Raw genomic sequence first — 12647 nt, 5'->3', positions numbered from 1 at the left:
GTACATGAGCTTCGGCAGGGTCCCGAGGAAGCAGTTGAGACAGTTGTCGTTTATAGCCAAGTTCTGCACGAAAATCGAGCATATTATTGGGGCCGCTAACACCGTTGCAGACGCGTAGCGACGAGAATCGAGCATATTGACATGGACGAAAGCATACGCCTACATGAAACGGACGACGAGCTGAACCGGCTATTGAGAGACATCGAAACCGGCAAATAATCGTTGCAATTGCGTATACTTCAGCTGCCTAACTCTAACATCAGCGTGTATTGTGATGTATCATCGTCCGTGTTCGTCCATACATTCAGTCCCCAAAGCGAAGAACCACATTTGACGTACTGCATGGTTTGGCCACTCTGGCAAATGTGCCCAGCATCAACAAGGAATTCGCCTACCTTCAGAGCCCGCGATGCTAAATATATCGCTACAACAGAACCGCCCGACAAAATACAACACACAACAACACTTTCAATGTGCCCGATGCCCGATTCCAACACACCAACATAGGCATCCAATGGCTATCCAATTCAGCAGATGGCCAGTAGTATTACCAGTGACTGAAATCACTGCTGAAGAGGTGGCACTGGCACTCTTGGTGTGCCTTTGAGCACATTACGGTGTGCCTGTGAGGATCACGACCGACCAATGACGTCAGTTTGAGTCTGGCTTTTCAAAGAGATTTTTAAAATTGAGCAGAAGCACACCACGGCATCATTGAACGCTTTCATCGCACACTAAAGGCAGCATTGAAGTGTCACAACACCGTTGACTGGTACAACCGCCTTGTCATGGACTTGTTCAGACTGCGAGCGACACTCAAAACAGACATCAACAAATTTTTCGACATAGAAGTGAAAAATAAACAACTGAAAAACATCGATCGACTTAAGCCAGATCTCCTACCTGACGACCAGACCATCGAGGAGCAACGTCCCGCAGCCAACATCAACGAAAGGTGTGTGCAGTTTTCGACTCGCAATTCTGGCATTGCTTGGGGAAACATGGTCAGGCTCAGCCCGTAGGTGTTTACAGACTATTCCACTTGTTCTAGGAATTCCAGCGGCATTTCTGTGCCGTCGACTTTGGCGTAGTCTGGTGCCGTTGGTTATTAACTGTTCTTGTCTTCTGTCTTGATTTGTACTTCTAGTTCTTTCTCGCCCAGACTTGCTATCAGCTCTTCGGTCTCTGGGTTTAGCAATTTGACGCTTGGGCCTAGTTTTCCGTAGGTCTCCTCCAGCTTAGAAAAATTTGAGCCGCTTTTGGGTATTTCTGGGTTTCTGTTAGGGCTTTCCGTATGTCCTCCAACAAGCCTTTCAGGGTAGTGCCCAGCTCGGCAGCCATGTTTGGAAAATCCTCTTTCTTGAGTATATAAATCAATTCAATTCCCATTTATATTTTGACCTGAATCTTACTGTCAGGGCAGTCACGTTTTGGGCGCCAGATGTAACGAATTGATTTTTGTTTATTTGGCTCGCTATCGTCCCACCAATTGACCACCAAGAACACACAGAAGGGCCGACCTGACCCTTGGCCTGGGGATGGTAATTAAAAATGTGTAAAAATGTCTTGTAACGCAATACTTGAAGGTCTTCGGCACCAGCCGCCTTTTCAACAAATTTGGGTTTGTTCGTTCTCATCTAAATCCGAATATGGGTTAAATTACCTCTCTAAGTATCAGGAGCGAGACAAGCCTGGTCAACAACCGCAGACGAATAAGCGGCAGAAGCTGCGTATGACTGGGGAGTTACCTTTATATTGGCAGTCCTCAGTTTGCGAGGTTTAAAGTTGATTATCTGTTTTTGTTTCAAAACTTGTTCTGGAAATGTCTCCAAAAACTTAGTATTAGGGCTCTGAAAAAAGCTCTCCTGGGCTTTAAATTTAGCTTCCAGTTAATCAATTTTAAAACATCAATCATTCGCCAACATAAAATTGCTTCGCGACAGATTCATTAAAACTGAGTTATAGTTATAAAAAAGATCTTAGTAAAGAATTGAAACCCAGAATAAAAATAGAAATGACAAACGAAATAATCGCCCTGGTTTTGCCACTTTATTACGTGAGAAGATAATTCCATAAGAAGTCGTCTCAACAAGCCTAGTAAACTTCAAAGTATATCGACCTACTAGAGAGTCCTCCCTTCATTATCTTATAACGCCAGATGCCCCTATCCGACGCCTTTGATATCAACATTGAACATCTGTTCAACGGTCAGGAGTATGTTGGTTTACCACTAAAGTCGCTTGAGATGACGACGATACCCACAGGCAGCACCAGCTCAAACCGTATTATCTTCAGAGCCAAATTTGTTTTTACTAACTCTAGCAGTCTTGGGAATATTTTGACTATGCTTATGTATATCTTCGAGCCATCTTAGATGAATGCAATGTATTTTTTTTTGTTCCCCCTTTTACTCTGAAATCGTGTACATGAACACGACATTTGCCCTTATAAAATCAGTACTCAAGGAAATATAAATAAATAACATTAAAATAAATAACAATCTTACAAACGGAGGATGTGACCAGATGGAAGCTGTGCGTACCCCCCAGGTCAAACCACAAAATGTTGACTGAATATAATAACTCAAGAATTTTGAGTATACTTTTTAAGTTAAGCGGAGAAAAAAACTAAGGTCATAGCTGTTTTTATATCTCTTGACATGTACTAGTGTTCTAAGGGGGTAAATCGTTTTTATACCCGTTCTCGAAGGTATATTGTATTCGTTGAAAAGTATTAAACAGGATGAAGAAGGCGCTAGGGTCGACAGATAAAGAATATTCTAGCGCAGGATCAGGATCGATCTAGCCATGTCCGTCCGTCCGTCTGAATGAACTGCAAAATCTCGGAAACTATAAAAACTACAGATTTCGTTTTTGGCATGCAGATTCTAGTATTTCCTACGTGCCGCAAACGGAGCCACGCCCTCTCTAAAGCCAATCGCGAGAGTCGCTCTGTGACATGTTAGACCGTAGTTTTTGGGCTTTGGCGTATGTTTCGGTCATATCTTTTGTTATATAGAGCATATAGAGCATCGGAGAACCGCGAAAAGCAGTGGAGATCACCAGAAAGCAAACATACTCATAATTTTTACGCACCTAATTTGTGTGAATAATTTGCTATGTGCGAGTGTTCTTTTATGTTCATTTGTGATTTATCGCTGCATAAGATTGTGCCGCTGTAGCGGTGGGCTAGAAGCTGCTCGCTCTTTGATTGTAGTATTGTCAATACAGTTCGTCAGTAATGGGTGTCTTAAATTCGGGGAACTTGACTATAGCGTGCAATTCTTTTTTCGATATTTTTTTTTCATACTTTTGTCTTTTTCTAGCACATAACACCTTCGGTGTCCCTTCGAAAATACGGTGGGCAAAACAAGATCATCTCAATAAAATGTACACATTGCGTTTAAAAGGTTCATAGAATTTCCTTGGTAATTACAAAGCCCTTTTTTGATTTTGAATTAAATTTTTATTTTTTGCAGTTAGAAAAAAAAACTCTTTTTTTTTTGTTAACGAAAAAATAAAAATAAAATACTTAAAACCCCATTTCCAAGACCCCAGAGGACATCTTCAGCTACGCAGATGTCGCTAAGACTACTGCAACCACTGTAAGGCAGAGTCTGCTGCACTATTGCTTTGCTTGACATAGTCCTGATACACGAACCTTGGGTGGAAGGAGGCAAGGTTTCTGGACTAGGCACCACGGAATACAATTCAATACTTCGCCCAAAAGGAGGTACAATTCGTACTTGCATTTTAGCCAAAAGTATTTTTCTGCTTCATTATTTCAGCAATGGAGACAACACCGTGGCAAGTTTGGTACTACTAACCAGGATCAGGCTTACATCGGCCTACATGGCCTTCGTAAATAACGGGGGTAAGAATCTCTTTATTTCCATCCTGAGCTCAAATTTATACAAGGGATAACACCCCCAACTTTATCACAAAAATAGTCAAACAGTGTTTGAGCTTACCTTAGTTGCAGGTCCTCTACTCGACATAGTCAGAAATCGGGAAGTCTCGAACGAGCACTCGTTCTGTGACCATACATTTATAGAAACCACGCTATAACTATAACTCTCATTCCAGTTGAGTTCGTTAACCTCAGACGAGCCATCTTGCGTATCTACAAAAAAACTCTAACTGGTATTCCTAATACCCCCAAATAAACAAAACAAGCTACTTAACCTAGATGAAATTTACTGAAGCTTGTAATACGGCCTTTAAAATAGCCTAACCAAAACATAAACCATGGATATGTAAAAAACCTCCTTGAAACTCGGATCCAGGATACGAGAATGTGAAATGGGAGCAATACAAACTTGAATTAGCATGCTAAGATTATAATTAGCATATAAGAAGGCAATAGGAAAAGCACAAAGTTCTGCTCGACAGACCGTCTGTTCGAATATAGAAGAAACAACTAAGGCCGTCAGGCTTAGGAAAATACTATACAAAACATCCCCATCTCTGGGATACCTACAGAAGGTATACGGCTCATTGTCAGACTTGAGCAAAGAGTCCTTATTCCTACTTCTTGAGACCCACTTCCCGGGAAGTTAACCAACGGAACGTCTCAAAGAAAATTGGTCGACTCAGGCATCAATCTGGACACGCAACTGTCCGAACGCGTTCAAATCACCAGGAACTGATCACATTTGACCTGCACATATACAACATGCAGGACAGCTAGCCATAAATTTACTAGGAAAAATATTCTGGCGAATAATAAAAACAATCATCGACCCAAAACCAAATCGAAAATGCTTTCCGTTTCAAGGAATTTGTACTGTAATTTGTAATTTGTAAAGGACTGGGAGTAAATAAAAAAAACTACAAATAAATATAAGGTTCAATAATGAAAACCCCTAATACTAAACAATTGCATTCTGTCCTTCAGTAACAACGCTAGATACCTAGGGTTAGTATTAGACAAGCGTCTGAAATGGAGACTGAACAACCAAGAGAGAACGAGGAAAGCAACAATTGACCTCTACACCTGCAAGAAAGCCATCGGGACGAAATGTCCCCAAAAATCGTCAACTGGAAATATATAGCAATAGTCATGGCCTGCGCTAAATACGTAGACAACTATAGCAAACACAAACAAGGTTCAACGGATGGCATCCCTGTGCATAAGTAGTGCCCTTCGCTGTACCCCAAAACGACGCGTTGAAGGCTATGTTGAGCATTCCTAGTCTGGACTTAGCCGGCATGGAACGGGCTAAAATAGCGGCGATTCGGTTGAGAGACACAGGACAATGGAAATCCCAAACATATGGTTATGCCAGAATTTTCGAGCAAGACAAATCAATCCCAAACAAAACCGACCTATGTAAACCAATAGAATTTGACAACCCAATTTTGAAATCCTTCTCCCAAGTAGAGAAGACTGGGAGCACGGTCAGCCGGGGCCCACAGAAGCAGTAAGCATATACACTGACGGATCAAAACTAAATAACCACGTCGGCAGAGGTTTATACTCTGATAAACTCAACATTAGGAAATTCTTCCAACTTCCTGATCACTGCAGAGTCTTCCAAGCGGAAGTATATGCCGTAAGAGAGGAAACTGTGCATTTAAATAACACCAATGTCAAAGAAAATGGATTAACATCTACAGCGATAGCCAAGCGGGTATCAGTTCTATGTATGCGACGAACACAAACTTTCATACAATATTAAGCTGTCGCAGATCTCTGCACGAGATGGCTCCGTAGTACAACATCAAACTGATATGGGTTATTTAATATGTATAGCTAACGAGCTGGCAAGACTTGGCAGTACCATACCTCTCCTTCCTGATAAGGAGAACATTGGTATACCGATGGCTACCAGCAAGCTAAATATAAAAAAAAATTTAAAGACTGGCGAACCTAGCATGGCAGAATGTAAGACACTGCCGCTTTTCTCGTTAAGAATGGCCCATTATTACTAATAGCCTGATATCATGTGCCTGATTCCATTGGCGCATTGGCATTAAGCTTACTTTTAAATTTTGGCAAATTCAAAAGATATTAGTTAAAAATATATAATAAGAGTGAGTTTACTCAACTCTTTAATGCTAAGCAGGACATCCATAATGCGACCGAGGTATTTGCCACCTTGGAAGACAAGGAAGGGAAGCTGATGGTGTTGTTCGACGGGTTTGCAGTGGAGACCACCACAGTTTCTAAAAACGGCAAGGATCCCCGCATATTTGGAAGTTATTTCATGCCAGAGATCCAGCAGTAACGCATTGTGGTACTGCGAATAGAATTTGCAGCTTGCGCTCTTGTATTCAGTAATTTTTATATAAAATAGATTTTATATTCGAAAGAAATCTAATATTACGCCAACCTTGCATATAGTAAACAGCTGTTGAATTGGTGGCACGAACAAAATATTGTTAAACAACGGTATTTTCCGGTATTTTTTCTAAAAATGTTCGGGGCGAATGATTGTTAATCGCATTTATTTGTCGGATTTATTTGTCGCATTTATGTTAAATGCGGCATAAATAAATGCGCCATTGCAATCCGGCTATGAGACTCAAAACGATATTCGCAAAAGCTGCAGGGATGAAAACGAAGAGGAAACGGTGAAATACCTGTTCTGTTCATGTCCGGCCCTATGCAGATTAAGATTAACTTACCTAGGAAATCCCTTCATTATAAATTTTTCAGAACGTGCTAACACAAGCCTAAAAAGATTAATTACGTCCATGAAAGCAACCAGATGAGAGCTATGCTAAATCAGCAGCAAAAGAACACAAGACACTAGAATACCGACTTCACAAATTGCACTCGTGGAAAAATCGAAAATCGAACATAAAAACTCGATTATCTAGTCGCTTCAACCGCTATAATTTAGTCTGTTTCACTCCGATTTAATTGGAATTTTGACTCAACCATTTAATACATTGTACATATACAACAGTTTCCCGACTATTAGATTCCAGCTATACAGCTAAAAACATCAAACTAAATATTCTCCACAAAACAATAAGGGTCAAGGTCGCGCCTTAGGTCGAACTGTATTGCTAAAACTAGAAGCAGGACCACCACTCCGTTCAGGACCACCACCCCCGCTGTGAGATATGGCTTGCGCTGCGTAAGAATAATTAGAGTCTGGATGTCAAATCAAGAATATATATCTCTATGAACGGCATTACATGTAGTGACGATGCGCACCAAGAGCGTGTGCATAGGAGACTTCTATATTGAAAATCTGCTGTGATGGTCCGATCTTGAAGAGCAATACACTAATCGAAAGGTATTGCTAAGAGAAAAGGGATTGCATACCAAGACTTAAGGCACATTTATTGGTTAAGAGCCCGGGATGTTAAAGTATTCTACTTTTGTAGCACAGTTACAATTTTGTTGAAGATACGCGTCGAGTGACCCATAATTTGCTTAGATCTGATACTCCTGGAATTAAAAATGTCTGTGTAGGCCAATGACTTGATAAATAAATAGAATAATAACAAAAAACATTTTTTTTTATTATTTTATTTTCTTAGTGTACATATATTTAAAAATACACACAGAAAATTTCATATCGTTCCGGTAAAAATTATCGAAGTTACACACAAATTTTAAAAGGCGTCTCAGAGCGCTTGAAAGTACAAGTACAAACTTTTAACACGTTTTACTGAAAATGGTGTTTTCAAAATCCACACTTAAATTTTAACACAAGCATCTTAAATATATTTTTTTAGGAATAAATCAATAATTTTTTCTCATCGACAAATATTTTTTTTTAACAATTTAAGACTGAAAATTTGGTCAAAAATCAATTTTTGTACCCGTTACCCCGTTGCTAGGTCTGTCCGACTGTCCGTCTGTATGAACGTCGAGATCTCGGAAACTGAAAAGCTAGAGATTTGGGATTTGGCTTGCAGATTCTTTTATTCCTGCGCAGCCACGCCCACTCTAACGCCCACAAATCGCAAAACACTTTACACCTCCGTCCCGTCGCTCTGAAAAATGTTAGACCGTAGGTGTTGGACTCTGTATGTGTGTGTGTGTTTTGGTCATATCTATCGGTAAAATCGAGCTAATATTTTAGAAGTTATGTAGTTTTGAAGTCCTCGGCCACTGCTTGCCGGTAATCGGTGCAGTAGAGAATTGTTCTTATCTTCTGGTCTTGGTTATACAGCTCGACTGATGGAGCCACGTAAACTTCGATTGTTGTGTATGTGAAATGCTTAGTTTGAAGTTTATTGCCTAAGTAACGGGTATCTAATAGTCGGGGAACTTGACTTCTTTTTTTTGTCTACTTTTAACTTTTTAAAAAAACAATTTACCGTTTTGTTTTTGCCTTAATTAATTAAAAAAACGCCAATATATATGTAATTTATTTGTTTGCGCACTTGACGCTTTTATTTAATTTTAAGTCAATAGTTGTAAAGCGAGAGCGGAAGCCAATAAAGCTTTCGTCCGTTCGCTCTTGCGAATTCGCCCCGTCTCTCGCTACCTTAGCATAAGTTAGGTTCTTAGAGAAATTATTGGAATATTTAATTTAGTTATCATTCGAACTTCATCGAAACCACTCCGCTTCGTCGTCGCACTTTCGATAACTTTCACACAAGCTAGTATCGCAAATAAATTATCCGAATCCTACTGCAGTCACACAAGTTTCGCGTTCGTTAACACAAACTAGTATTAAATTTTCATCGTTACCTCGTTCGCGATTTGTTTAACAAGTTTTTTCGGTGAAAAAATATAAAAATTACCAACAAATACACAAAAGCAAATTATTCGTGTTGGTTCGGTTAAAAATCGGTAGATAGTGGGCATTCTAACCAAGAATTAAAAATTAGCATGTTCTAACAACCAAAATTCTGCAATATATGTACATAATATATTTCGAATTATACGTGAATCGCTTTGACCCATAAACAAGCAAATAAAATACTCGTCGTCGACCCAATTAGTGCAAACTTAATTCCCCCAATTTTCGTCGTAGTGCGCAGCAATTTAGGGTATAAATAAAACAGCTGGAAAAAAGTGTAGTTCTCAAAAATTAGCGGAAAAAACTTTCGCCGCAGTTTGCCTGAACATTTTCTTGCGCTTTACAGAATTGAATGAATGAATGAATACTAAGGATATTGAAGAGCTTAAACACCAACGAGATGTTTGCATGAAAAGTATTAACCGAACGTACCACCATTTAAGAAGCTAAATAATCTGTGAATCCGGTTGAGCTTGAGTGTCGATTAGAGATTCTAAATACGCACATTGAAAATGCTTCACTTTTGCAAAACCAAATAGAAGTGAAAGATACAAAAGGTGTATACCGCGAAGAGTTGGAAGAGAGGGCCGTATTGACAAAGTCATTGCTGATTTCGATTTTAAATAAGTGCAAACCAAATAATATCGAGAAATCCGCTCCGCCAGCAAATCGCCCTCCTCAATGCCGCCTGCCAAGCGTTGCTCTCCCAACTTTTAGCGGAAAACACTCCGAATTTAAAAATTTTATAAGCCTTTCCGAAACTTTCGTTGACAAAGATGACACTTTACACGATATTGAAAAATTCAATCATTTAATTTCGTGTTTAGCTGGAGACGCTTAGGAACAGTTAGGGCCTTTCAAGTCACTGCGAATTATCCCAAAGCCCTTGCTAGCCTGAAGCGGGTGTACGGTAATAATTGTCTTATTTTTTTTGACAACATATCGACACTTTTCAATTTGTAAAAAAATTTCCCAGCCTTCAGCTACAGCCTTGAGAACCTCCTTGCTGTCTATTGGGGATGAAAGACGCATTACTAATGCTATTTTAATGCCGATGTAAGAACTAAAAGAAAATGGGAAGAACAGTTAGATTATACTTCGCTTCCACTTTGGAGCGAATGTGTGGCGGCCCTCAACAGGCCTAGGAAACATACAAACGAAGCCTTAAGGTATCTTCACGGGCAACATGGGGAGATTATGTGGAGCAAAAATTGGTGGTAGTGCCTGACAGCAACATCGAAAATGACTATGATGGCTCTTATGTGCAATCCAATCAACCACTCAAAATTTTAAATTTTATGGCTAACTGTTCTGCATGTTGTGTTTGTGCAGGTCAAATATGATCAGTTTGAAAGCGTTCGGACAGTTGCGTGTCCAGGTTGATGCCTGAGTCTGCCAATTTTTAGGAATAAGGACTCTTCGCTCAAGTCTGACAATGAGCCGTATACCTTCTGTAGGTATCCCAGAGATGGGGATGTTTTGTATAGTATTTTCCTAAGCCTGACGGCCTTAGTTGTTTCTTCTATATTCGAACAGACGGTCTGTCGAGCAGAACTTTGTGATTTTCTTATTGCCTTCTTATATGCTAATTATAATCTTATTATGCTAATTCAAGTTTGTATTGCTCCCATTTCACATTCTTGTATCCTGGTTCCAAGGAGGTTTTTTACATCTCCATGGTTTATATTTTGGTTAGGCTATTTTAAACGCCGTATTACAAGCTTCAGTAAATTTCATCTAGGTTAAGTAGCTTGTTTTGTTTATTTGGGGGCTCCATGGGAGGAATACCAGTTAGAGTTTTTTTTGTAGATACGCAACTTGGCTCGTCTGAGGTTAACGAACTCAACTGGAATGGGAGTTATAGTTATAGCGTGGTTTCTATAAATCTATGGTCACAGAACGAGTGCTCGTTCGAGACTTCCCGATTTCTGACTATGTCGAGTAGAGGACCTGAAACTAAGGTAAGCTCAAACACTGTTTGACTATTTTTGTGATAAAGTTGGGGGTTTTATCCCTGGTATAAATTTGAGCTCAGGATGGAAATAAAGAGAGTCTCACCCCCGTTGTTTACGAAGGCCATGTAGGCCGATGTAAGCCTGATCCTGGTTAGTAGTAACAAACTTGCCACGGTGTTGTCTCCATTGCTGAAATAATGAAGCAGAAAAATACTTTTGGCTAAAATGCAAGTACGAATTGTACCTCCTTTTGGGCGAAGTATTGACTTGTATTCCGTGGTGCCTAGTCCAGAAACCTTGCCTCCTTCCACCCAAGGTTCGTGTATCAGGACTATGTCAAGCAAAGCAATAGTGCAGCAGACTCTGCCTTACAGTGGTGGAGGTTCTCTTGCAGTAGTCTTAGCGACATCTGCGTAGCTGAAGAAGATGTCCTCTGGGGTCTTGGAAATGGGGTTTTAAGTATTTTATTTTTATTTTATCGTTAACAAAAAAAAAAAGAGTTTTTTTCTAACTGCAAAAAATAAAAATTAAATCAAAATCAAAAAAGGGCTTTGTGATTACCTAGGAAATTCTATGAACCTTTTAAACGCAATGTGTACATTTTATTGAGATGATCTTGTTTTGTCCACCGTATTTTCGAAGGGACACCGAAGGTGTTATGTGCTAGAAAAAGACAAAAGTATGAAAAAAAAAATATCGAAAAAAGAATTGCACGCTATAGTCAAGTTCCCCGAATTTAAGACACCCATTACTGACGAACTGTATTGACAATACTACAATCAAAGAGCAAGCAGCTTCTAGCCCACCGCTACAGCGGCACAATCTTATGCAGCGATAAAACACAAATGAACATAAAAGAACACTCGCACATAGCAAATTATTCACACAAATTAGGTGCGTAAAAATTATGAGTATGTTTGCTTTCTGGTGATCTCCACTGCTTTTCGCGGTTCTCCGATGCTCTATATGCTCTATATAACAAAAGATATGACCGAAACATACGCCAAAGCCCAAAAACTACGGTCTAACATGTCACAGAGCGACTCTCGCGATTGACTTTAGAGAGGGCGTGGCTCCGTTTGCGGCACGTAGGAAAACTAGAATCTGCATGCCAAAAACGAAATCTGTAGTTTTTATAGTTTCCGAGATTTTGCAGTTCATTCAGACGGACGGACGGACATGGCTAGATCGATCCTGATCCTGCGCTAGAATATTCTTTATCTGTCGACCCTAGCGCCTTCTTCATCCTGTTTAATACTTTTCAACGAATACAATATACCTTCGAGAACGGGTATAAAAACGATTTTACCCCTTAGAACACTAGTACATGTCAAGAGATATAAAAACAGCTATGACCTTAGATTTTTTCTCCGCTTAACTTAAAAAGTATACTCAAAATTCTTGAGTTATTATATTCAGTCAACATTTTGTGGTTTGACCTGGTGGGTACGCACAGCTTCCATCTGGTCACATCCTCCGTTTGTAAGATTGTTATTTATTTTAATGTTATTTATTTATATTTCCTTGAGTACTGATTTTATAAGGGCAAATGTCATGTTCACGATTTCACAGTAAAAGGGGGAACAAAAAAAAATACATTGCATTCATCTAAGATTGCTCGAAGATATACATAAGCATAGTCAAAATATTCCCAAGGCTGCTAGAGTTAGTAAAAACAAATTTGGCTCTGAAGATAATACGGTTTGAGCTGGTGCTGCCTGTGGGTATCGTCGTCATCTCAAGCGACTTTAGTGGTAAACCAACATACTCCTGACCGTTGAACAGATGTTCAATGTTGATATCAAAGGCGTCGGATAGGGGCATCTGGCGTTATAAGATAATGAAGGGAGGACTCTCTAGTAGGTCGATATACTTTGAAGTTTACTAGGCTTGTTTAGACGACTTCTTATGGAATTATCTTCTCACGTAATAAAGTGGCAAAACCAGGGCGATTATTTCGTTTGTCATTTCTATTTTTATTC

General features: G+C 39.6%; 1 protein-coding gene across 7 annotated transcripts in view; it reads left to right on the top strand.

The window, feature by feature from the left end:
• LOC108134541 (UDP-N-acetylglucosamine--peptide N-acetylglucosaminyltransferase 110 kDa subunit) overlaps nucleotides 1-12647 on the top strand; it is a 184202-nt gene that overhangs the window by 159718 nt on the left and 11837 nt on the right. Inside the window, exon 10 of one of the 7 annotated variants that reach the window (XM_041709758.1) lies at nucleotides 3788-3873. The exons of 5 other annotated variants lie outside the window; for them this stretch is intronic. In XM_041709758.1, the coding sequence (XP_041565692.1) occupies nucleotides 3788-3873 (86 nt within the window). Of the gene's footprint in view, nucleotides 1-3325; nucleotides 3348-3787; nucleotides 3874-12647 lie in introns of those variants that run through there. One more of the 7 variants, XM_041709760.1, reaches the window with a different exon arrangement.

This window comes from Drosophila elegans, unplaced genomic scaffold (genome assembly GCF_018152505.1).
Source record: "Drosophila elegans isolate 14027-0461.03 unplaced genomic scaffold, ASM1815250v1 contig_492, whole genome shotgun sequence".
NCBI classification, from domain to species: domain Eukaryota; kingdom Metazoa; phylum Arthropoda; class Insecta; order Diptera; family Drosophilidae; genus Drosophila; species Drosophila elegans.
Note: the sequence above shows the minus strand (reverse complement) of the source record. Positions and strands in the feature narration are given on the sequence as shown.